At 43.2% G+C, this 26052-nt stretch overlaps 2 protein-coding genes across 3 annotated transcripts in view; one reads left to right on the forward strand and one right to left on the reverse strand.

The window, feature by feature from the left end:
• The window catches only part of EIF5B (eukaryotic translation initiation factor 5B), a 31688-nt gene extending 16653 nt beyond the window's left edge, over positions 1-15035 (reverse strand). Inside the window, exons 1-6 of the mRNA XM_068680751.1 lie at positions 14874-15035; positions 2418-2543; positions 2249-2333; positions 1198-1843; positions 496-716; positions 243-393 (exon numbers count right to left, since the gene is read on the reverse strand). Of these exons, the coding sequence (XP_068536852.1) occupies positions 243-393; positions 496-716; positions 1198-1843; positions 2249-2333; positions 2418-2543; positions 14874-14908 (1264 nt within the window). The 5' untranslated portion in view covers positions 14909-15035. The remainder of the gene's footprint in view (positions 1-242; positions 394-495; positions 717-1197; positions 1844-2248; positions 2334-2417; positions 2544-14873) is intronic.
• Positions 15036-15668: 633 nt separating this feature from the next.
• On the forward strand, positions 15669-26039 carry TXNDC9 (thioredoxin domain containing 9). Of its 2 annotated transcripts, none has more exons than XM_068680647.1 (6): positions 15669-15820; positions 16176-16249; positions 17437-17653; positions 19772-19890; positions 22258-22512; positions 24527-26039. In XM_068680647.1, exons 3-6 carry the CDS (start codon positions 17465-17467, stop codon positions 24642-24644), a joined length of 681 nt encoding a protein of 226 aa, XP_068536748.1. In that variant the 5' UTR covers positions 15669-15820; positions 16176-16249; positions 17437-17464; the 3' UTR covers positions 24645-26039. The 2 variants fall into 2 exon arrangements, with proteins under 2 accessions (XP_068536748.1, XP_068536756.1); XM_068680655.1 differs by having other exon boundaries at positions 15699-15770.
• Positions 26040-26052: the final 13 nt, after the last annotated feature.

A 26052-nucleotide genomic window follows, 5' to 3' on the forward strand; every position in this document is an offset into this window, starting at 1 on the left:
ATGAAAATACACAGACATCAAGAACTACTTAAAGAAAAATGCCATAGTTCAACACTGCTAAAACACAACTACAGCACAGTAACTTTATGTGGAATTACTGTGCTGATTTGAGCAAAGTAATTGCCCACCTGGCCCCAGATAGAGAAAAACAAATGCAAAGAGCAGTAAGGAAACTGAAATGATTTTTTTTTTTGGTTGGTTGGTTTTTGAAGAAATAAACACACCACACCTCTACAGCTTACCCTGAGCTTGGAGCAGTTTAAGCGTAGCCTCTGCTCTGGCTCTGGCTTCTCGCTGAGCTTTTGTTAAAAGTTTTCCCTCCTTCTTCAAACGCTCCTTCCTCTCTTTTTCTTTCTGCTTCTTTCTTTCTTTCCTCTCTTGTTCTAATCGTTCCTAGAAAAAGGTTAAAAAACACACAGAAATTTTAAAGCACACGTCGCACTACACCAGCAAGGGTACAGGTTAAGATTACCTCTCCCTTATTTTATGCAGTACCTCTTCTTTGCGCTTAGCTTCTAATTCCTCTAGTCGTCTTATGCGTTCTTCTTCTTCTCTTTTTGCCCGCTCCTCCTCCTCTTTCATTTTAGCCAAGGCTTCTTGCATAGCTTTAACTGTGGCTTTACTGGGCCCCTTTTTCTTCTCTTTTTCTTTTTCTTCTTTCTCACCTTTCTTTTTTTTCTTGTCTTTTTTCTTTTTGTCTCCTTCATTGTCATCAGCTATGGAAAGAAGAGGCACAAGATCAAAGACCCCAGAAATTTTAAGGACTCCAAATACAAATACTGCTTCAAATACTATAAATAACTCCAAATGAGGAACATTTTCACTTGGCTACTACATAAGCACTTCATTATGAAAAAATAAAACTCCAAAGTTATAAAGACAGGGCCTGAAGTCTTAATGTAACAGATGTCTAAGAATAATTGGACTGAAAAATGATGTTTGCATTACAGAACTGTTACGTACATATGGTAATGAGAAATCACCATCTGGCTTTTGTTTCCCCCTGTACCTGAGCAAAATACAAGCCAGGAAAAAAACAGCCACATATGAGCCAACACAAAGAGACAGACAAGGCTACCGAGTGTCTAGGATTCCCAACTTAGAATAAAGTAACAAAGCCATCCTCAAAGCCTGCCAACTCTCTGGTCTTATAAAAACTAGTGTTAAAATTATAGTTTTAGAAACCAAGTTACAAACCCTCTGCTCCTGCAGGAGTCTCTCCTTTTTCCCCAGTGGCAGGGGCCATGACTTCAGGAGAAGCCTTCTCTTCAGCTTTTTTTGGAGCTTCCTTCTGCTTTGCTGGTTCTTTACCACCTTCTAACTCTTCTTTCTCTTTCTGTTTCCTCAGCTTGGCTTTTTCTTCCTCGCGTTTTTTCCTTTCGCGTTCTTTTTTTTCTGCCTTCTTCTGAGCCACTGTTTTTACTTTGAATGAAGACTCTTCTTCCTCATCTCCACTTTCAGCTGCAGGAGCGGACTTGGGTTTTTGGTTTTTCTTTTGTCCTTTTCTAGGTTGGGAGACGTCATCTGATTCATCACCGCTCTCACCTGTAGACAATGTCCCCACACGCTCTTTGCTTTTCTTAATGTTAGTATCATCTTCTGCCGCCTCGTGCTTTTTATTTGACTTCTGAGTTTTCCCTTTGTTTTTCTTAAGCTGAATCTCAACATCATCATCATCGCTGCCAGAAGGCATGTCTTGTTTTGCTTTCTGAGTTTTTTTAGATTTTGTATCTTTATGTTCCTCTTCCTCACTGTCATAGTCATTTTCAAGATTAGCTTTTTTATTCTTTCCTTTCCTTTTTTTGTCTTGTTTTGATAAGCTTTCTTCGTTGTCATTTTCAGCCTGGTAATTAAATGATTAAAAAATCAGCCATGAAAAATGACATGCTATTGAGAGCTAAGCAGCAGCATTCAGAGATGTCAAGAAAAACTTCTCTTTAATATTAAAGACCAAGTTTGAAAAGCAGGGATTGTTACTGATGAGTATACGACACTCGGCCCACAATTAAAATTTATTCTGATTGACTTTGAATAATTATCTGCATTAGAGACATGGCTTGTGGTAAAATATTTCACAGTTGACGCTTACTATTAAATTATGATTGAGTATAATCAAAAATATATGCCAGTTGCTAAGTTACCCCTAGGAGCCCCAGCCACACTGCAGCACCAGAACTATTCTGGGACAGAGGTGTCCTGTATTCCAGCTATTTCCTAGTAAACAGCCCCCTTCCCTCCCATCGTTCACCTTTCCTGCAGAAGGTTCCCTGTCAGCTTTCCCTCCTTGTGCCTCTATCGACAGTTCTTCCAGCTCCTTCAGGATATCATCTTCACTAAAATAAGAAAGAAGTTACAGTACTTAAGTAAATGAGCTTTTGCATAATGAAATAAAGACAGACAGGAAAAAAAAATCTTACTCAAAATCCTGTTTCTTCTTCTCTTTTTTCTTTTTGCCTTTGGATTTCTGAGGTTCTTGCTCCTTTGCAGCTCCGGCACCTTCTATCTCAGCAGCAAGGGCATCAATATCGATATCATCTTTTGCTCTAAAATATAAAAGGAAAGCAGGGTTTATCAAGAGTTTAAAAGTTTGTGCAAGTAGAAGCCATTTGCATAAAACAAACAAAAGCTTCAAAATATAAGATCAAAGAGAACACGAGCAAGTCAGGGACCAAAAAAAAAAATCATTATATTTATTGCACCCACTAGGACAAAAAGGAAACCTTCACACATGTTGTCTGCTTCAAGAGAGACGAAATGGTAAAATATGTTCAGTTCATGAAGTACTGACTTTAAAGTTCAGATATGAAATTTGATAAATCTTCTTGGAAGAATACAACCAGATTGTTTCATTTTGTTCCTTCATAGGATAAATCATTTAGACCTTGATATCATAATAGGTGTCACTGACAGAAACGCAACCCCCCAAACTGGAAGTGTAAAAATGATTCAGAAGGAACAGAGTACAGTCCCTACCAGACAAGAAAGTGGATCATAAATTAAGAAACATACTAATGCAGTATTAGCAACACCTCTCCCAGGCCTAAGGAAAGCCAAAATAAGTTCCACTAGAAATATGAAATATGCTTCCCTCCTCACTAGATCTCATTATATCAAGTTTCTCTTTCTAAAGCATTTTCCTTTCTTGCTGCAAATAACCTCACCTGCAACCAAGCACAAGTGGCTCTTTTCCTTTCCTTTATCAATAGCTGTAGTTCAGATGCACTTTTTCCCTTTACTTACACCAGCAGAACTGAGCAAAGACCAAATCTAATGCCCAGAGATTTTTCCCTGTAATCATACTCACAGTGCAGCTGTGAGAAAGGAGTCATGACTATTCCCTGCTTCACACTTAAAAATTAGGTATTTGGACCAAAAATAGTCCATTAAAGTAGCAAATATTAGGATACTAGTCTTACCACTGCTCACAGTTTCAAAACATCATTTAATCCATGCACTATTAATACCTCAGTTAACTCCCTCTTAGTGAAATTGTGAATCAGAGAATAGTTTTCTGTCCATGTATATCTATCTTATTATCTCATTTATTGCCACCCACTTACAACACACCATTGGCCCACCAAATATTTGAATCTATATCCACAAAACAAGGGAAACACATTTCTGCAAAACTCAGGACCACCAAGCCACCAGCAGATATTCAACTACCAGAGTTTCAGCGTGGCCAATTTATAAATCCAGAAGTCAAATATTAACAGAGAAAATCAAGTATTTATTGAATATCAGAATTTTGAAGGACCAAACACGTAAGTAAAAGTAGAGGGCTCAAAGAACTATTTTACAAGTGAAGGCTGAAATCCACCAACCCATTTTATCCCCAAACTTGGGCATAATACTGGGCAAATACTGTCTGTTACAACAGCACAAGTATCGATGTGCTTCCTTTTTGTTTAAATATTGAGAATTTGCATTTTCTAGACCTTAAGTTTTCTTCTATGCTGATAGAACAAGCCAAACATAAAGCAATATGATGGATCTCCTCACTGCACAGGATATTGCCAGGGATACATACTTCTAGTCGAGAGGGAGAAAAAAAAAAAAAGCACATCTCAAATGTACTTAATAGTCCTTCTTACATGCTGACACAATAAGTAGTATATTTCTTAAAGAAATGTAACCCTCAAACAGAGAATGCAACATTTCTAAACCAATCCCCACAGGCCCCAAGAGGAAAGACTCAACTTTTTGGCCGTTTGCACCTTAAAAACAGCTGACTTGGTGTTTCAGCAATTTAAGAGCTGTTTTTACACGCAGTTTAACTGGCTGTGCCCCAGAGGCAGCACAGACAGCTGAAATAAAAACGCCACCCATCACCTCTACACCTAGAGCCGAGCCCTAGCAGCAGGCTAACGATGTCACACGTAGGCCCATGCGCAGGCCTCGCACTTTTTATTGCGTCGAGTGCAGCACGTCAGATCATTAAGCACAACTGCTTACCTTCTTCTACTCTTAATGGAGGGGATCAAGTCAAATCCCAGCCTGAAATAGCTTGAAGAGACCAAACTATAAGCTCCACTACTACTACTAGTAGTGGCTGCCCAACTGGCACTACTGCAGGGGCCTGCCCATAGGGTTGCGCAGGTACTAAGCCTTTAAACAGCTCGTATTTTACATGGATAGCCCCAAAAGTGACTTTTCACACGGCAACTTTGCAGAAAGTATGTACAAACATAAAACACATGTTTTTATGCTACTGACAAAAAGTGCTTCTAGTGCTTTATGTCTTCCAGGCGTTAAGGGGAGGGGAGAAGGGGCACGTGCATTACGGGTGGGTTTTGGTTTCGGTTTTAAATCTACTCGAGTCTTGAAAAGGAAAACTTCTTTGGGGAAAAATATCTGAAATCAAACACTGAAAAAACCTAATTGGCAGACATTAAGCTTTAACACCCACCGGTAAGAACAATTCAGGAATAACAAGGAAGACAGTTCAGCTGTCACAACAGTGGCATAAATATAGCGCAAGACTCTTTCTAACCTTGGCTTCCGCAGCTGAAAAGTCAAAGCTTTCCAAGAAATCTACACTTAGCACCACATTTCCACTTGGAAGAGGAGACAGAGCAGGCTTTGAGCCTGGATGAAGTAAAAATTAAGACTGCATGCGTTCGTCCGCAATACAGAAAGTTATGATTCTTTTAAAGAGCTGTAAAGCACGAACGTCATTGGAAAGCCAAGTTCAGACATTGGCTCCCGTGACTGAGAGTTTATTTCCATACTGACCTTGAACTTCCTTATCATAAAATTGTGGTCTAGGGCTCTTAGCCAACTCTGTGTTGTTGTGAAGATTTTGAAATGTATAACGTAGTCAACAACGTAATCATTTCATTAACTGGAATTAGGATTCTGAATTCTAATGATTCTAACTTTAAGTACTTCCCAACCTCAAGTTTCAGAAGCCCAAGCACCTTCACAAGGAACCTCCTCCTCCAAGTCCTCCAGAAGGTCCCACCCATCCTCCCTAGGCCCTAATTTCAGCCCTTGCATGGGTTTTCACCCCAACCCCAAGAGTACCCGACAGAGGAACCTGAAAACACCAGTATACTCAAACAGTTTTCAATTTTGTCACCAAATTGCTTTTGCATCAGGATCTTTATATATATATATAACTATATATGACTGGAATGACTTTAGCTATTCAAGCTCTTTATGTTTTGGACTCCAAGGAGACTTGCTGCCGATCAGATTCATGCACTGAAGAGCATCAAGGAGACCTGGAAAGCTCGAAACTGAGAGCTGAGTGCTACTGCACTGCTGAGAAGGGATCATTTGCCTAATTTTCTTCTGAGGCTGCTTCAGAAGCAAAGCCAGAGCCACCTTTCTTATTCACATGCTTTTGATCCCTGCCTCTATTTTTGATGCCAAATATGAAGAGAGTTTGCTCATTCCCTAGTCCTGGTACTGGTAAAACAGCAGTAAAGGAGAGTGAGAGTTAGGTGTGCACGCTCCACTCACAAACCTCAGCAAGTAGTTTTCAGAACATTAAATGTCTGCCTCCAAGGGTATCTGTGCCAAACACAGGGCAAAACTATGCAGTGGGAGAAGAAACAGCAGTCAGGCTGATTACAGGAGATAGCAGTAATCCATAACAAGTACGCAGGAATTACCACATTTCAGATGCCAAACAAAACTTCAGAATTACATCCCTGAGCAAAAAAAGGGTTCTGTACTTCCCCTATGCAGTTTCAAAGCTGCTTGCCCTTTAAACAGGATTACAGGGCTTCAGAACATTCAAAACCATTTTGCAGGTAGCATATAGGAACATTCATACTGAAGAAACATCGACCTTACTGACCTAGATAGAACATCAAGAACATCTACTTCAATATTTTAAAGATGCTGTTCTTGCCTGAAGGGTTCCAGCATTAGCTGTGTGCACGGACTACTGAAAACCTGCATCACACAGGGAAAAAGCAAGACGTTTACTACTAGATTCCTGCATATTCAGTGGGCCACCAGCTAAATGCTGTGCCAGCACACCATTCTGTGCCTCAGCAGGATCAAATACATCCAGACCACCCCAAATACGTACGTGGAGAATGGTTAAGAAAGGCAGGAGCAATACAGGAAATTCAGCAACATCCCTGGTGAAACCACAGCATCGTCAGCACGGCAACAGAAAGTGACACTCAAAAAATAATAATAATCCAATCTAAGCTACTTGTGTTACGTTTTTACCACAAACAGTGGTAAAAAATCTGCCTGTAAAAAAAAAAAGTATGAAACATTTTCAGTGTGAAGATTAAAACAGAGCTGGGAATAAATGAAGAGTGTCACCTACCTCTGCTCAGCCAGATGTACACAGATGGCCAGTAGCTCTCCTACTTATAACATCCCAAGCAGTTGCAAGGTATTGAGTCAGAAAAGCAGAAAGTCCCTGTGACTGATACACATATGGTCTGTAACAGACCATCCCACTGCCTCTTTTGCTTGTACACCAAGGAATCAACATTTAAGACTAAAACCCCAGTTAAAAAGAAAAACACACAGCCTCAGCTATTATAATATCTGATGAAAAACACTAAAATAGCACCTACCTTACGGTGGTGGTTGGTTGGTTTGCTGGGTGTGCTTTGTTTTTTCATTTTAACATGAGGAACTATCATGGAACAAGTTTTTTTTTGTTGTTTTTTTTTTTTTTTCTGATGCAATTGCTTGCAACAGCTAGAACCTAGAAATTCCCCATGGAAGACATTGTGAGGCCAGAGTTCACCCTAACATAAAGTTTGATTTATGGATGTGCAGGCTTATGTTAATCTTACTTTACATACACCCTGGTCTGCTTTAGTCTTTTAAGGGCATTCTTCGCCTTTTTGCGTCTAACTCGTGTGTACAATTAGAGAGACTGATTTTTGCAGCAGCTGGAAAGTTTGAAGTTTTGCCTTGTCTTTTGCAGTCTAGGATATTACAGGGGTTAATTAGCTCAAATCTCACCAGAAGTTGTCATGCCGCAGGATAAGATTTAACTTAAATCTCTAAAATATGATTAAAAACTTAGTAGCTTCCTAATGAAGTATTTCAGAACAGTTACAAGTATTTTAATTATCATTCATCTCTTCCCTGACAGGTTAAAAAGTGACTCCAAGTACTGCCACGGTTAATATATTCAAGCAATTTTTGCAGCTTGACAAACAGAAAAATGGGCATTAGAAACTACAAAGGCTTCCTTCCTGAGTGCTGCCCCAGCAAACAAGCCCAAATGTGGGGAAGACAAGACTACAACCATCGAAGATCTGTACACCTCGAATTTTCCTTTGCTCATTGAATTTCTGCAGCCCAAACGTGTGACTCCCTCTCCTCACCAAACGAGCTCCTCCGGCTTTCTGCGTGAGTAAAACAACAGCAGCATTTCACAGGAAATCTGATAACAGACCAGCAAGACCACCAGCAAACATCCATGTTTTCTTCGTGCTCTTTCCTAAGATCTTCCACAATGCTGACTGAGCACACCTGTAATAGCACCTGCAGTGCACGAGCCCCAACGCAGAGCAGAAGTTCATTAGGAACAGGCACCGCGTGCCTCTGAGGCAGGGATGGCATCCCGACTAGGCAGCGGGAAGAGAAATAGAAAACTATTAATCCATGCGTGAACTGAAAGAGTGGAGCAATGGGATTAATTAGCAGTATACAAAGGAGCCGAGCTGCCCTCATTTATATCAATTTCACTCCATTGAAATTAGTTAAATGAAACTCAAAAAAGAAACGGAATTTAGCTTGGGATGAGGACGAGCTTTTAACTACTGGAAATCCAACAGCCAGCTTTGCAAACAAAGTCAGAGAGAGAATACTCTCCTGCCAAAACAAAAAAGTACATGCAGACCCAACGATTACAAATACTTTTTTGACTTTTGCTCAAAGCGTACAAGTACTACGCAGAGCAACACAAAAGTTTGCCTGTGCTTTAAAGCTGAGATAATAAATAAAATTATGTTAAAATATTTTAATCAGGGTTGCTTTCAAACCGGCTCTGTAAAGAAGTTCAAATGTCAGAAAAACCCGTGGAATTAAAAAGAAGACTGAAAAAAAGCATTCACGCGCACGGGGCAGAAGAGACAGAAAGTTGACACAGCAAGAAAGTTGCATCACTGCTGCGGACTCGCTGCCCACATTCCTGCATAATCAGAAGGCTCATTTTTGCTGAGGCCACTTGCGAGATATTTCATCATCTGCATGACACTGGCTCCCCTAGCCAACTTCAAAGGAACGTCACTGTCATTAAGTCGTTTGCTTCTGCTTAAAAAAAAAAAAAAAAAAAAAAAAAAAAAAAAACACACAACCTGAACTTCAAAAAGGCTGAAAGAAGCTGAGCCATCTGTTTGGTTTTGCATTAGTGGGAGACCAAACGAAAATGGTGTATCTTTAACCAGGTCTTTATCGTCACCCCCCTAAAGCACTTTACCCATCCTCTGTACGTGTGGGTCGCTAAGCCCAGTAATAAGGGAGGATTTCTAAATAGGAGCTGATCAGCTCGTAACTAAATTAGCAAGTTACAAAGGCTGGGTGGCATATCTGTAGATGTCTTAACTCACAGGTATGTAGGCATATGCAGGAGTTTGAAAATTGGGAAAGAACGAGCTGCACTCCTTCCTCTGGCCACGAAGTGAGAGGTATCCATGTGAGCACAAGGTCGACTCAGTCAAGCATGATGCAGAAGTGCTCCTCCCTGTTTTCCCTGGGAAGATGAAGGAAGCTGGGGAAGCTACCTAATTACATGAGGCAGCAAGGAAGTAAGAGCTGACTAAAAGGGCAATTGGTTTTTATTCAGGCTCTCAAGATAATGATTTCGTTTCATAAAATTCAAGAGTCATGCCTTCTCTTTCAAGTTTGGCCACGGAAGGAGACAGGAATAACTATCAGCTAGGCCAAACCTTCTGAAAAAGGCACAGAAAAGGTAACCCTTAACCCCAACAGATTGTAGGGAGGAGGAAAAAAAAACAAACGTACAAAAAAAAAAAAAAAAAGACAAGAAAGTCTCCTTTACATATCCTAGACAAAAATACCCCTCACCACAACCTAAAATTCCCACTTAAACAAAGGTATAGCAAAACTTCAAGAACTTCAAGCTCCTGGGGGGGGGAAACACAGTTCTTCAAGGCTCAGTTTAAGTGTTTAGCACCCAAGGTGGCTAAAAGCATGGAATATGAAGCACTACGTACAGAAGTATCAGTCAATTGCCCCTGAATTATTAGTTTTTGGCTTTATTTGTTTAGAAAAAGCACACATGACAAAAATGACCCCCAAGTCCACTGCTTCATAGCTTCTGTGTATTTCTCATGGCATTTTTGTGATGTGTTCTGATTTTGATACAATTTAAACCACTTCCTGAAACACACTCTAGATAATCTATAATCCTGAGAAGCACAAGATACCCACCCACATGAACTACAACTAAACTCATACTCCATCTAGCAGCGTGCACCTAAAGGAACACATTTCTGCATTAAAATAGCACATTCACGTTTAAAATCTCCAGACTACTGTAAAAAAAATAAAATAAAAATGACACGTAACAAGAATAAGTCATCAGTGCTGCAAGCACCGGGATCAAAACACACATCAGCTGTGAGATACCAGCTGCTTTCAGACCAGAACACCCACCTGGCTGCACTGCACTTTTTTTTTTCTAAGCGAGTCAAGCTTAGTGACTGAACTGATCACGTGCACACACAGTCTGTGTGCAGAATGATTTCCTCACAGTCCAGGGGACTTTATTTTTTGGCAGAGAAAGGAAAAAAAAAAAGGAATATCATGCAAGTAGTAAAAGTTATTGAACTGCAGGTTTTGTCCAGAGCTACAGCACGGAGTCCCAGGCAGCTTCTGAGCGCTGAACTGCACAGAACAAGCATATGGCAACGCACGTGAGGCCGGAGTCAGGAAAACAGGACAGTGCTAATGCAATTAAAACCGGCCGAGGTATGCAGAGCTGTCAGCTTGTCTGGCTGGATAGCGCAAGTGTCAACAACAGCAGCAGCAAAGTTTAACTTACCATAAAGCCCTTTATTCCCAGTGAGGTTTGCCAGAGATCTTCATGGAACTTGAACAGTTTTCTGCAATTCCTGCTGGCTTGCAGCAGCTATTTCTACACTTTTCATAAACAGTAATTATAGATTAGATTTAAACGCCTTTGTGAAGGTAACAGATGACGAGAATCGAGGTCTAGACGTGAAAAACTGCTTCTAACACTTTATCAAGTGGATGGCAGTGCTTTGTGGTTTATGCTGCCATTACTGCAAATATCTGAGGATCCTCACAGTGTTTATGCAGTGATATGATGCTTTGCTTTCAAAAAAATATCCAACAATATTTATAAAAATGGTTTTCTTACAAATATACAATGCTTATGTTAAAAATCATAGCTCTGGGGAGTGCATAAATATATTTTTGAGTAGAACAGGCCAATAAATTTCTCTAACGGAGGAGTTATTTTGCACTGCTGTACTCCATCTTCCAGTACACAATCCTGGCAGCTCCCAGATGAGATGTGCAAAACAGGGATCTCGGGGGCTTATCAGCTGCTGGAGAAGCTTTGTTGTGGAACTATTCTCCAGAAGCAGACAGAGACAGCTGCTGTAAATTTTCTGGGGTACAGAATGTTTCTCAACTACAGGTGCTTGCAGGCTTTGGAGCCTCCACAGAACTTCCCAAGGCAACACCTAAAAGATTTAGTTTAATACTCTAACAAGAAAGGGCCAAGCGGAATGATTAATAGACGGTGCCGGCAATTTAATTTGCAGAATAGGAAGCAATATATAGCAGCAGCAGCAGCACTGTACGTCTTATTTTAGCAGCAGTGTTCGTTCTTGGCTGCGGAATCACAGCTGGCACCTGTAACTTCCAAAGCAATACGCATGAATGATCAGAGCAGTATGCCCAGGCACCAGCTCACCATATCAAAGGGCACAGGAACAAACACACCTAAAGATTACGTGCTGAAAGCTGAAGAAAACTATGAAGAAGAAAAGAAAGAGAGGACTAATCTGGGAGAAGAGGGGAAAAATGCATATGAAAAGCTGAGAAAAGCCAAGGGGAAAGATTGAGGTTCCAGGCAGGAAATTATTTGTAGCTTACTGCTTATAGAACATTGACTCGAAAAATCTACAGCAGCAGTGTGAGGCTTGAATTCAAAGCACACAGTTCTGCAGTTTAAAAACAGCCCTGCTTCCCACGCATTTAAAAAAAAAAAAAATCCTATACTAAACTCACAAAAACAGCAGGGGAGAACCTTGACATACCTTCTGCCATCACAGGCCTATCCAAAAACCAAAGCACAGCACCATCGCTCCCGGGAGGTGCCAGATTACACATCAAGACACCCACACTTCCATTAGGGGTGTCTGGATGATCAGATGGCTCGTATTTTTATTGACAGCTTTACTGGGAGGTTGCATCTGAAAGCGAGCGACCAACACAGCCGCACGGGTTCCAGGGGAAGCCATTAAGGCAGCTTCCATATGGCCCAGCAGCAATTTACGACCCGAGACGCTCTTCACCTTCACAAAGCACCTCTACCACGCCGCCTGGCCACCCTGCATAAACACATCCCTCATTCACGTAGCCACGCACACCAATCCAGGGGCAGGAGGCAATAATAAACTCCACGGGAGCGCAGCAGAAGTGCTGGTAGAGCAGGAACGGCTTTGAAGGTGCATTTGTTCGGACAGCAGCGTGTTCATAACAGGCAGTGATCCCACATTCCCATTCCTGCCCTGCTCACCGCTGCTATCGCCTCCCTCAGGGACTCGTCCTTGTGTACTTACAGCCGACTCCCACGCCAAAATTCTTCCTCAGCCTCATTTACCTGGACATAATTCGTTCCTAATCAGCATGGCCTCTGCTGTACTCAGCAGAAATGCAGCAGGGGGAAACCTCACAACCTAAGCCAAAGCCATGGGGGTGAAAGGGGAAAAGAGGAGGAGGGCAGAGTCAAGATGACGGGTACCTTCTGTAACTCGTCTCAGTACGTCAGGAGAAAAGCAGAAAATCTCCTTTCTGTCACACCAGGGCCCAAAGCAACATTTGCCACACTGACACACATCTGCATCTTCCCATGTGCTTCCTCTGCGCTGCAAGCTGTGCCCTTGAGCTGCTGCGTGCAGCCAGAAGGGATGCAAGGGACTGGATCTAAAACGTAGCTGTCAGGAAACGAAAGGGGAAAAGAAGAAGGAAACGAACAACTCAGCACAGTGCAGAATTGGGAAACAAAACTGACTGCAAGCCATGGATTGCAGGCAGCCATTCCTCCCTCACCTTACTGGAACAGCAAGGAGAGGGACTGGGGGTGTCCAAGCCAGTCCCCCAGCTCACCCCTCGCGCTGCCACGTGCTTTGCAGCCCTGTAACACGGTATTGCTGCTCCAGTCGCAGTTGGTGAGCTGTGCTGCGTTTGCAAGGCCTCAAGCTTGCTTTGGCTGAACTTCTCCTAACCCGCCTGTAACTTTTGCTTGATTTAGCCGTGGCAGCAATCTTTCTAATTGACCAGGTGTCCATGCCTAATTGGGCTTCACTGCTGTTTACCCTGGCATGCTGCAACCAGAGCTTCACGCAGGGAGCAGCGGCGAGCAGTTACCCTACAGAACGAGGTATTCCCAACCCTAACACAGCGTCGCAGCAGAGAAACACGGGCCTGGTATGAACGCAGAGGCGCGGAGAGGTGGAGACGCAGGCACGGGACATAAACAGATGCCTCGTACAGGGCACGGCACTGGACACCCCACAGCTCTCCAAGGTCAGCTGAAAGAAACAGGGACCTGGACAAAACTGGTTGAGGGGTAATAAACAGAACAAAGAAATCGTATTAAAGATAGGCCACCTTTCGGGTGTTTGGATATAGCATGCAGCTGCAGACCAAGAGCAAAGACATAAAAGCATGTTAGCAAGCATATAAAAATGATCTCATGTAGCTCCTACGGTGAGGAAGACAAAACCATCCACACGAGCACTCGTATCGCTCCTCGTGAAGGACACCTGATGCTGACAACTCGCCACAAAAGCTCACCTCCCCCAGGGTGAAACCACCGAGCGTAGGGCTCGGAGCAGCAGTGAGACGGTAAGCTATTTTAACTGCATCCTTGTTCCTTCTTTTTCTGTAACAATCACATTTCAGTTATTCTAACAATCAGCTTCTGGCTTCTCTGTTAAGCTTCCTTCTTTTAGCCATAAATGAGATTTTCCACACGGCGACCAACAGAGGCCTGAGCCTGGTACTTTACAGACACACGGAAGAGAACGAGGCACCTGGTGGGCACGAAGGCTCTCCCAGTCTCTCCCACAGCCACCACTGCCACTGGAAGGGCCCAGGAGAGCAGCGCTCCAGGACCCAAAGGCTTCTGTGTGATTCTGGAGCACAAGTCCTATGAGAAGTGGCTGAGGGAGCTCAGTGTGTTTGGGCTGGGGAAGAGGAGGCTCAGGGAAGACCTCATTGCTCTCTGCAGCTACCTGAAAGGAAGGTGTGGGACGCTGGGGTCGGCCTCTTCTCACAGATATCTGGTGATAGGACCAGAGGGAATGGCCTCAAGTTGCTCCAGGGAAGGTTCAGGCTGGCAATGAGGAGACATTTCTGCTCAGGAGCAGTCAGGCGCTGGGACGGGTTGCCCAGGGAGGTGGTGGAGTCACCGTCCCTGGGGGTGTTCAAGGAGAGGTTGGGCCTGGTGCTTGGGGACAGGGTTAGTGGGTGACAGTGGTGGCAGGGGGGTGGCTGAACCTTGGAGGGCTTTCCCAACCCTGATGGTTCTGGCACCTACTGCAGCACGTACAAAGAGCACGAGGCCAACCCTCCTGCATCGCACAAAAATCCAACCCCTCTTCCTTCCTCCCCAGGTGACACTTGACTCATCTCCCCGCCAGCGCTGCTCCTGAGGCGCACCTGCGGATCACAGCCCAGGACACGCGATGCCGACAGGCCCTACAGAACAGCCTGCGTGGTGCGGCGAAAAGCGCGAGGAAAAAATAGTGAAGACGAGGCAAACCTTGGCTAAGGAGACACTCGTATTGCCCAGAAAGCAAGATCTGACAGGGGTACTCCCCAAAAACAGGCGCATTGAGCGGCTCACACCGCCTGCGGCCTCGTGGTCACGGCTCTACCCCGAGCCCCAGCGCTCCGTCCCCTCAGCCGCCACACGGCCTCCCCGCAGGGCCACAACCCGGCACCCTGACGAGCCGCTGAGCCGCACCCGTCGGCGGCCGGCTCCCCCAACGGCCCCAACGGCCGCAACGGCCTCCAACGGCCCCCTCTCCGCCACGAGGCCGCGGCCGGGGCCTGACTCAGCGGCGCCGCACCGGCGCTGTCACGTTCCCGGGGAGGGACGAGGCGGAGAAGGGAGCCCGAAGGCAGCCTCGTTACCGCCTCCTCCTCCTTCTCCTTACCCGTCCTCGCTCTTGTTCTTCTGCTTCTTGCCCATGGCGGCGGCCGCTCGTCGCCCGCCTCAGCGCCGCCACCGCCGGCCGCCCGCCCGCAGCCCCGTGCATACGGCGAGCCGCCCGCCCCGCACCCGCACCCGGCCTCGGACCCGGCCCCGGCCCCGGCCCCGCCTCAGCCTCGGCCCCGCCTCAGCCCCGGCCCCGGCCCCGGCCCCGGCCCCGCAGCGCCGCCCGCCGGCACGGAGGGCCCGGAGCAGCGGCCGGCGAAAAAGACACAGGAACCCTTTTTTATTTTATTATTTATTTTATTATTTATTTAATCTATTATTTATTTATTTTGTTATTTATTTATTTTATTATTTATTTTTGCCGCCCGCCCCTCTCTCTTATCATCCCCGCCGTCGTCACCGCCGCCGCCGGGGGAATTTTATCTCCCCGCCGCACCCACCCACCCACCCGCATTTCCACGAAACGCTTTAAAAAAAAAAAAAAAAAAAAAGCCAAAAAACGAAACTTTATTATTACTATTTATTTATTTATATTTTTTAATCGTTTATAATATCCCCGTTTTCTCACACACACACCCGCCGCCGCCTCGCTCTTCCGCAGCCAACGGCCCCCCGCGGCCGCCCTTACCTCGGGGCCGCTCGTGGCAGCGGCAGCAGCGCCCCCTCCCCTCCCCTCCCCTCCCCTCCCCTTCCCGCCCTCCCTTCTCCGCCTCAGCCCCCACCGCGCCCGTTAACGGCCGCCCAACGGCCGCCGCCTCCCTCACCGAGCGCCGCGCACGCGCGCGCGCTGGAGCGGCAGCCGCCTCCACCAATGGCAGTGCGGGGAGGAGGGGGGTGTCCCGCCCCCTCCCAACATCTCGCGAGACTCCGGCAGGGCGCGACCGGCGCGGCTGAGGTGAGGCGAGGCGGGGCGGCGGCGGCACCGGTGGCGGCTCCGGTGTTGGGGTGAGCGGCGGCGGGGCTGTGAGGGGGCCGTGGGGGCCGGGGTGGGGACAAAGGCCGCCCATGGGGCCGGTAGGGAGCTAATTGGGGCTAAAGGGCCGCGCCCGCCGTGGGCAGCCGTTGTTCGTCACGGCCGCGCGGCGCCTGCGTCGGTACCGGCCCCGCCGCCCCCCTGTGGGGAGCTCGGCGCGGGCGGTTGTGTCTTGAGAGGGGCCGGGCGGGGCTCGGCAGCCGTGTGGGTGTTGTGGGAGGAGTGGGGGTCGCAGCCCCGCTGGTGTGGCTGGGAGAGCCGGGAGCGCTCGGGCCGTAGTGGGGGCTGGAGGGGCTGATTTCTCTTTTTCCCTGCTATTTCTTTCAGGACACGGCTTCCTAACACTGTCCGAGCAGCGTTCAGCCCTTTCCTGAAGACCTAGTGGGCTGCGAGCCGCGCTGGTAAGTTTTTTACTACCTTTCTATTCTTACAAAATACAAGAAAGACAAAGGAGATGCAAACAGAGACCCCACATAAGGTGCTGCAGACCAGAGCAGGTCTGGCTGTGGTACATGCGGCGTTAGTGCAACACTGCTGACACTGCATTAAACTTGGAGTACTGCCATGGTGCTGGTACCCTGCCCATCACGACTTAAAATGGGTTCTTGCCTCTGTATGCAAGGTGTTTGCAAAGTCAGTGGTTCTGGTACTTTGGCTATTTTAAAATGTTGCTGAGAGTGTTCTAGAACCCAGATCCGGTGCATCAAACCAGTGGCCAGCAGCTAAAGAATCTGATTAGGGTCGTTGTGCACTGTCTATGTGTTTCCATTTTAAAGCTGTCACTCGTTACAGTGACACTTTTTTGTAATGCAATATAAAAAAACTATTCAGGAGAACTATCTATTTTGTTCTCCTAGCTCTCCGAGCACCCCCTAGTCTCGATATTTTCTGCCTTTTGAAGCATTTGGAGAGGGGGAGTTTTAGAGGAAATGATTTTAGCTGTGTGTCTTCACAAAGCAATTAAGATAGTGGCTTTTGGGGTTTTTTAAATCTTTTTCCTGGCTGCCATAAGGTGGTGCTTGCAATTGCAGTTTTCTTGTATTAATTGAAGCAGTGTTTTTGCCTAAGGCGATAGCTGTTGAGTGCCCTTCCTTTTAGCTAAAGAGCGAGGAGCATTAATTCAGATTCAAATATGTTAATACACATCAGGTACTTAATAAATTTAAACTGTTGAAAACACATGCTGAACACTGCTTAGGCTTATTCTGAGATATCCCTTTCTCCCAGAAGGATGGAGTCATAAGGACTGCATCTTTTCTTTTTCCAGTGTTAATTAAAGGTACACGGATGTGGCTCAGGATGTCTGTTCCTTTGGAACTTGTTAATTTTACTTTGTTATATTGATTAGTAATTTCAGGTTCCTGTGCACTGTCGGTACCTGGCCCTGGGATGGAAAGAATAGGGCTTGACTGGAGCCCTTCTTGCTACCTGTGTTCATTGTGCAGATGTTCCCCGGAGCGGGTTTTGATAAGGAACATATCCATGTGCTGCAGTCTTTAAACAGCATTGCCTTTTATTTCTGTACAATGTCAACTGCATTATGTAAAAATTCTTTACATGTAAATTCTGTGTATTGCTCTTTTCACAGATCTGAAGGGATCGCTTTACACTTAAAGATGGCTGCTGATACATCTGTTGAAATTCTCCAGAAAGTTCTGGAGAATGAAATACTTCAGACCACCAAGGTAGTAGAAGAACATCTGGATGCGGAAATGCAGAAGCTGGACCAAATGGATGAAGATGAATTGGAACGCCTTAAGCAAAGGAGGCTTGAAGCACTGAAAAAGGCCAAACAGCAGAAACAGGTAAGTCTTGTGCTAATACAGACTCCTGAAGTGCAAAATGTAATAGTTTTTGGAAATCCTAGGGGAACTGTACACATGACCTAAGTGTTTTCTTCTTTCTTCACCTTTCTGTGCTTTGTTAATTTTAAACAAATCCGAAAAGCAGATCTGTTCCTGTGTGCTTGCTTTGTGGCCTTTAACAGGAGAAAGGAAGCTCTGTGATTATCTCATGATGAGGACAGGACAAGAAGTATAATACAGAGATTTCAGTGTGTTGTTATTCACTGAATGTTGTCATCTGAAGTCATAAGCCTCACAGACAACCTAATCGTAAACTGTTTTGGTATATGAATCCTGGAGAATCTTAGTTAAGGCATGTAAATGGTGCCTGTTCATTTCTAAGGTATTTTGCAGAAGAAAGATTCAGGGTCTCTTCTTGTTCTAGGGTGGAATTTTGTCCCACTTCTTCTACTCCAGTGAAATGTTGGCTGTGTATGACTGCTTATTTTTTCTTGCAGAAAAGGAATTCAGCTTTGGTCCCTGGTATATCTGGCTAAATTGTAGTCCTCGTACTCCCCCAAAAGTCTCCTTGAGCATAGATGGTTCTTCCTGAAAATAAAGTTTCGGTAACATATGGTGTGAAACCTAAATTCTAAATAGAGAAGCCATAGGTTTCTTAACTTCATGCAAACATAAACAAAGAAATTGGGATGAGGGGCAGGTGACTGGGTTGAAAGGAGGTATTTTGCCTGTGGTGGCTAATGGCATGCTTTCAAATGGGAATGCAGTAAAATGTTGTGTGGTTGGGATGCTGCAGGAGAGGCAGAGTTAGTTGCTTTGATTCTCTAAAGATGGAAGTAGAGCAGGTGTCACACTGCTTGTGTGTCTTCAGAAGTGCAGTTTGTACTTGACTCCAGTGTTGTCCTTTTTCAAAAGTTTTCAAAAGTTGTAATACTTTGACATGCTCTAAATGTTAACATGTTAGTTCTCATGTAAAAATTCTTATTGGTACTTGATCTCACCTCATTGTTCTCATGCATTTTCAAATTTAAAGTAGGATACTGCTCTGTAAAAGGAGTAAGATGGCCCACATTCTTCTGGAATAAGAATGTGCAGGAAAATTAACTTATCCACTGTTGAAGCATAAGTCAGTGCGTGATTTGCATCATTATAACTTATTCATGTAATTTCTTCCAACATTTGTGTTAAAATATTCAGGAAATCCTTTGTTCTGTTGTAATTTAGTCTACAGGAAATCTTTGATTTGCTAGGAGCTCCAACATCCCCCCCCCTTTTTTTAAACTCTAACACAATCAAGATCAAGAATGGTGATTTTTTGCACTGAAAGCTGAAATGTCATGTCTTTGTCATGCTTCACTCTTAATCATTTAGCTTAGTCTATGTGTTTTAATACAGTATAATTTTCTGTATCAGAAGCTGTTCTTGTTTTTTTCTTAATTGGGTGTCTTGAAAATCTAGGAGATCATCTTTTCCCAGACTGTATTTTCACATTTAGTCAAGCAGGTTTGAAATTGCCTGTAAATGTTAGCTCGTGAATTTGTGTTTCTCCCTTCACTTTGTGAGTAATGGGTATGCACACCTGTGTTGTCAGGGGTTTTCTAGAAGCCTGGCTCTTAGTAAGACACGTTCAGTCTATATTCAGTAGATAAACATCATGTTTTTGCAGGCTTATTTCTTCCTATTTTTTTTGTAGAAAGATCAAAAGAAATAACCTGTTATAGCTTGAATCAGTTTTAGACAAGTTATTCTAGGGTGCAAAAACATTTTAGAGTGGCACAAGTTGTAGATTTTACAGTTCTCAAACTTTGACAACTGTTTTCAGTTTTCTTTGAACTAGTCTAATCTTACGGGGAAGCTGCACTGCAGATTTGTGAGCAACTCTGTACAAGACTTGTATTTGCAAATAAGAAGGTGCTCAGCTACCTGCCTGCTTTTGAGAAGGAGGCAATTTAGAAGCATTATCTGGCCTAGAGATCTTTGCTTAATTTGTTTCTATTACTGTATGAAATGGGTTTTTACTGAAGCCCCCTCCTTTTTTTTTCCTTAAAAGCTGTAGAGCTTGCATGACAGATGCAGGACTAACTAAATACTAATTAACTTCCTTTCCTTTTCCATAAGGAGTGGCTTTCAAAAGGACATGGGGAGTACAGAGAAATCCCAAGTGAGAGAGACTTCTTCCAAGAAGTCAAAGAAAGTAAAAATGTGGTTTGCCATTTCTATAGAGATACAACTTTCAGGTATGGTAAATAAGCTATGTTCAAGAAACCTTTTGCTTATAGATGTATACAAAAAAAAAAGCTCTTTTCAAATCTCATAAGTAAATACAGATTCTTAGAAGCATGCAAATTCCTTTTTTTTTTTTTCTTCCAATACTTTCTTCCCTCTGAAAGCTTTTGATTCCAACTAAAGTTGACATGATTTGACAAGGATTAATCCCCTCTTGCATAGTTGATTAGAACACAAATGTGTAACTTCTCTGGCAGCATTTGAGAGATTGCTGTGGTTCATTATTGATTTAGCTGGAGGGAGCCAGCTCTAAATTTAGTGACCATAGCAACTTCAAAAAGATCACTTTGGTTATTCCAGATGGAGATATTCTGGGCAGTTCTGGCAACCAAAAACCAAAACGTAAACGAAATCCTGTCTAAGCATTTTCAAAATTCAACGTTTTGACTTTGAAAGGATTTGTGGATACCAGTTGTAGCTGTTTTCCCTTTGGGCCTGTACCTTTGTGATTGTCACTTCTTTAGGGTGTGAGGGACCTAGATCTATGTCCTGACTCGAAATAGGAACCTAAAATAAGATCTCCCACTTCCTTGGAAGAATTTCAGAAGTTCTGGGTTGTAGGCTATTTCTGGGTGGGTTTATCTAAATGTCTTCTGTTTAAAAAGCAATTGCAAAATAGAGCTGTTTGTTGAAGGAGGAGCCGGTTGTCCTATTTTTTTCCCCCAAGTTATGTTTTCTCTCATTTATGGAACATAAACTGAAACAGCTTCAATGTGAGAAATCAGAAGAGGTCAAATCCAGATTATGCACTGAGGCATATGTGTCTTGTGTTTTCTAAGTTAAATATTTGACTCTTACAAGTAGAGAGTTTATTTTTGAAAGAGCTTTCTTGTGAGACCCCACCTGGAATGCTGCATTCAGCTCTGGGGCCCTCGATGTAAGAAGGACATAGAACTGTTAGAGTGGGCCCAGAGAAGGGCCATGAGGATGATCAGAGGGCTGGAGCAGCTCTGTTAGGAATGAAGACAGGCTGAGGGAGTTGGGGTTGTTCTGCTTGGAGAAGAGAAGGTTCCAGGGAGACCTTACAGTGGCCATCCAGTACCTAAAGGGGGCCTACAGAGAAGCTGGGAAGGGACTCTGTGTCAGGGCATTCAGAGATAGGGCAAGGAGAAATAGTTTTAATTGAAGGAGGATAAGTTTAGACTAGAAATTAGAAATTCTTTATTGTGAGGGTGGTGAGTCCCTGGCACAGGCTGCCCAGAGAAGCTGTGGGTGCCCCATCCCTGGAGGTGTTCGAGGCCAGGCTGGATGGGGCTTTGGGCAACCTGGTCTGGTGGGAGGTGTCCCTGCCCATGGCAGGGGGGTGGAATTAGATGGTCTTCCAACCAAAACCATTCTACAATTCAAAATATCTGGAGCAGCTGTATTCAGCTAGCTTTTACTCAAAGTTGAAAGAATATCTGTGCAAATAATTAGTTCAGAACATGTTTGGGGTGTTTGGTTTTTCTGTACCAATGAAGACTCAGACAGGAGAAGGAACTTTAGAGAAAGTACTTTGTGAAATGTGTAGTGGTGACAACCAGCTTGAAGCTGGTGTGTCAGGTTTTCCAACTACAGTATCAAGTTGCTTTCATCCTTGCCCATTCCAGCTTTCTGATCTATTCAGCCTCCCTTCTAGTTAAAGGACAGCCACATCACAGAGTTTGTGCAGCTGAGCCTCACCACTCAAAGATGACAAGCCTACAAATGTCTTCCATCTGACAATTATTTTGAGCAGCTCATGTTACTGTCCCTTAACTGAGAAACAATTATTGTATGTTCATTCTTACTACATTTTAACAGAAAAGTGAAATACTTGCTTATGGCACTATTGAAACACTCTGAAAATAATTTCTTCTATGCAGCAAGTTACTGCATCTCAGCTGTGGAGGCAGAGACTAAAAAAACAAAGCTCTGTAACGTGTGCAGAGTACTTTTATGAAGATGTGAAATCTGTTGCAGAGAAGCTTTATAAGCTCACAGTCAGTGGAGCTGAAGCAGGAAGAATAGAAGTCAGGGAAATTCCATCAATAAATGGAGGCCTCAAGAAATGAGGGAAGCTGTCAGGTGCATGGGTGGTGTAATTAGGAAGAAACAAGAGAAATGCATGGTGTAATTGTGTGTTAAAGGTGCTCCAGGGCATTATTCTATTAGTTGTTAAATCTGGCTACCTTTAAAACACAGCTTCTCTCAGGACTAAATTTTTAATTGCATAGGTCATATCTGAGGAAGTAATGTGATAGAAATAGCTCTTTATGGTTCTTCTTTAACTTTCTGTAATGCACGTGTTCTTCAGCTTGAGTCTAATAAACATTTTATATGTTTTGTTTTTTTGACAGGTGTCAGATAATGGACAAGCATTTGACCGTATTGGCAAAAAAGCATGTTGAGACAAAATTCTTGAAACTAAATGCAGAAAAATCTCCTTTCTTATGCGAGAGACTGCGCATCAAAGTAATCCCCACTCTAGCACTAATAAAAGATGGAAAATCGCAAGACTATGTTGTTGGCTTCACTGATCTCGGTAACACGGATGACTTCACTACAGAGACCTTGGAGTGGAGACTAGGCTGTGCAGACATAATTAATTACAGGTAATTGTTTTGTGATTGGTTTATTTTCAGATGCAGTGCAAGGAGAACGTCCTTGCAGACAGATGAATCTGAAAGTTTGTAACTTTGATATCTTGTATGCTTTAAAACACAAGTGAGTTCAGTCCAGTTATTTCTTCTGTGTACTTTAGCAAGGGAAAGAAAAGAGCACCTCTTTGGCAACATACTGAGATGTTATTATCTCCATAACATTTTTGTACAGGAATAAAAAACAAACACAGCTCCTGCTGTTTGCTGCTTTGATAAAGCCTGGCCCAGCCACGTGTCTAATGTAATCCTTCCTACAACAGCTTAGATGTCACGCTTGCAATACAGTCAAGCTTGAGCATTTTAATCCGCTTAAGTGAAAACTGTAGGTTGTACTTAAGAGGCACCTTAATCCATATTGCATATGACTTTTTTTTTCAATGGACGGTATAAAGAAGTGCAAATTGTTTGGCAGTATAAGATAATCATCATAACTGCCCGCATTTAGGACTTTGGTACACAAGGCAGCTAAGAGCCACAACAGCCTAATTTTTCTGTAAATGATACAGTACCTTCTGCTTTGCTTTCCAGTCATGTTAAAATCTGTATTTTTTTTAGGTTAGTCTTTTTTTTGAGTGTCTTTTTTATTAACATTTTTATTCTATTTTATTTGTCTATGAAGTATATAAGTTTATATACTTATATAGTTCATTTCAATGGCTATTTCCCGAAGTTTGACAAGAGGCATTGTTAGATCTTAAAGGAAAAGACCTAATTAGCTGTTGAACTTCTGATGAGTGAAGCGGAAATTATAATTCAAAACAAGTTGTAATTCCACTTAGCAGTTCAGTATGAAGCAAACACAACGGAGTCAAAGGCTGTCTGGATATTTATTCTAGACAGCAACACCCTTTATGGGAGAAATAATTCAGTGAAATTGAACTAAGCTGCACTGAATTTGCTAAATTTTGATCGTTCTTGGACACATCCCTTTGAGTATTCCCTGGAGTTTCTCCTAACAGACTAGAAACAATTTTTGTTGTTCTTTTCTTTTTTGGTTGTTTTTGTTTCCTTCAGTCTGTGGAATAGCAGATGGTGAAAGGATACGTTGTATTTAGGAGGGGAAAAAAAAACTGTTCAGAACTGCTCAGGTCACATCATCTCAGCAAAATCAGGATTCGAGTGGTATATTGGCTAATTACTGATATGTAATTAACTAGCAGTCATTGAACTGTGTATTTAGGATCAATATCAGTAACATGTTATTTACAAAGTGGTAATAAGCAATTTCCCACCACCCTTCTGTAGCTAATTCCAGGAGGTTCTAATTGCTCACTCTGACATTGAGATGCAAGCCCCTCACAGCTCATGTGAGTTAAAAGTACATACACCCTAAGCGAGGAGGGGGATCCTCCTCTTGCACACCCCTGCTGTAGGACATGTGGGACCTCCAGCTTTATGTGAACGTGGGGAACAAGGTGTGGGTCCCTCCATGCCCCACCAGCTGTGCATGGTGTCAGATAAGGACACTACCATATCTGGCCTAGGTAGAGGTGGAACAAAGTGTCTTCTGGTGCTACAAAACCCATTTTTGACTCTTGTTTCTATTCCACAATCTCTTCCTGGTTTATTTTCTTTTGTACTTTTTGTCTCTTCCTTTGGTGTAAAAAGCCTCTGTGTAATTCCCTGTTTACTGTTTAATAAGATGAATGGCTGTCCTTAGAGCCATCAGTTTGCCACAAAAAGCCCTTTCAGATTTTTTTCCTGCGGAGCTCTGATCACAAATGCTGTATACACTCACATTCCTGTCTTAGCTGTTGTTGTCCAGGCCCTTTTGCCCAGAAAGCGCTATGCTAGTCATCCCACAGTACTTTTTAGGGTCACTTTAGGGAGTAAGGCTTGTATTTTCTTAGTGTTTTGTGGTTTTTGTTTTTTTTTTTTTTTTTTTGAGGAAAAAAGTAATTAGAGATGCTGCTTACTGTCTGCAAAAATAAGGCTTTAATCAACACCTCTTACTCTTTTCCTCTAGTGGAAACTTGATGGAGCCACCTTTTCAAAACCAAAAGAAATTTGGAACAAGCTTCACAAAGTTGGAGAAGAAGACCATCAGAGGGAAGAAATATGATTCAGATTCTGATGATGACTAAAATAGTTAAACGTGTTTGTAAATCATCTTTTGTTTATGCTTGGTACATTTTTAAGAATGTTTTTTATAAAGCTTATTGCTTTTTCACTACATCTACACATAACGCTCACTTTTCTATACAGTTTTATACAACTGGGTCATATCAGGAGAAAGCTTAAATATTTTTTTCCTCTTTTGGAGGTCATTTGTAATTCAACAATCTAAGTCCTATCTAAATAATATGTTGCAAATGATGAAGAGTACATCTTTGTCTGAGAGTACATCTATGAAGCGTTTTGAAGTAACTTAGAACAAACTGTACCAAGACAGATCAAAGGTCCATCCGGCCTAATATCCAGGCTCAGTGGCCAAAAGCAGATGCACAAGGAAGAGAGGGGAGGAAAAAAAGGGTGAGCAGATAGCGGTGCTTCCCCAAAACATACTTTGAGCAGTCTGTGGCTTGGGGAACTCCATATCTGAAAGCATTTGCTGGATAAAAAGAAATCTTTTGAAGTCCTCATTGCATCTTCTTAGCATCCACCTCACATGGCAAGGAGTCCACAACTTAAGTGTGTTGTATGAAGAACTATTCCCCATCATTTTCCTTGAATCTGACAATTCCCTTTTTTTTATTTTCTTCATTAAAGGAACAACAGACACTTCTAAGAACTTTCTCTATCAGTTCCTTTTCCAGTTCTCTTTAATCTTATTGTTATTGGTAAAAGCACTGCAAATTATTAGTACCAGGAATTGTGCATTTTAACGAAGATTGCTTACCTTATGGTGCCATATCATGACATTGAGTAACTTAATCGTATTGCACTATAAGCTGTAAAAACAGACATAACTTCTGAAAGTGGTGGTCAAGAGAAATTCCCTTTTGCCATCTACGTACGCTGCATGTGGAAGCTGACACAGCGGGCAATAGCACATAGCAACAAGCATATTGAAACCAGCCTTGTTTGCGGGTTTGTATGATTCTGTGATTTTGAACGTGTGAATTTTACAGCAGGTGCTTTGTACAGGAGGGTAGGCTAGAGAAAAGCGTTTGGGAGAAGCCTTGATCTGTTAGATATAGCGCAGCATGCTGTGTACCGTTTCTTCAGTAATGGACAGGATTTTCAAGGGAGATCTTCCTTGGAACACAACTTAAAGCTTCTGCCTAGGCAAAGTGTTGATGGCTTGTCTTAGTTCTCAAAAACAGAGTTTGCTGTGTGCTGGAGGACCCTTTGACAGTAGTACTTGGAATTCAGTTGGCCCAGAAAATGGTGAACTGGGTCTAGTTACTCGTGCTGCCTTGTAGTGGAGAGTGCTTGTGATTGGGCCAGCCCAGCAATATTACTCTAAGTTTAAAAATAACAATGATTCTATTTTATTTCAGTTCATGTACATTGAAATAAAATTATTTTAATTCTAACGTTGACTTTTGC

This window comes from Anas acuta, chromosome 1 (genome assembly GCF_963932015.1).
Source record: "Anas acuta chromosome 1, bAnaAcu1.1, whole genome shotgun sequence".
NCBI classification, from domain to species: domain Eukaryota; kingdom Metazoa; phylum Chordata; class Aves; order Anseriformes; family Anatidae; genus Anas; species Anas acuta.

Excerpts from the sequence above, each read along its gene's own strand:
- TXNDC9 (XM_068680647.1), top strand. The coding sequence starts at position 17,465 with ATGGCTGCTGATACATCTGTTGAAATTCTCCAGAAAGTTCTGGAGAAT. Across the intron at positions 17,654-19,771 it reads AGGCCAAACAGCAGAAACAG|GAGTGGCTTTCAAAAGGACA; the intron begins GTAAGTCTTGTG and ends CTTTTCCATAAG. Across the intron at positions 22,513-24,526 it reads GCAGACATAATTAATTACAG|TGGAAACTTGATGGAGCCAC; the intron begins GTAATTGTTTTG and ends CTTTTCCTCTAG.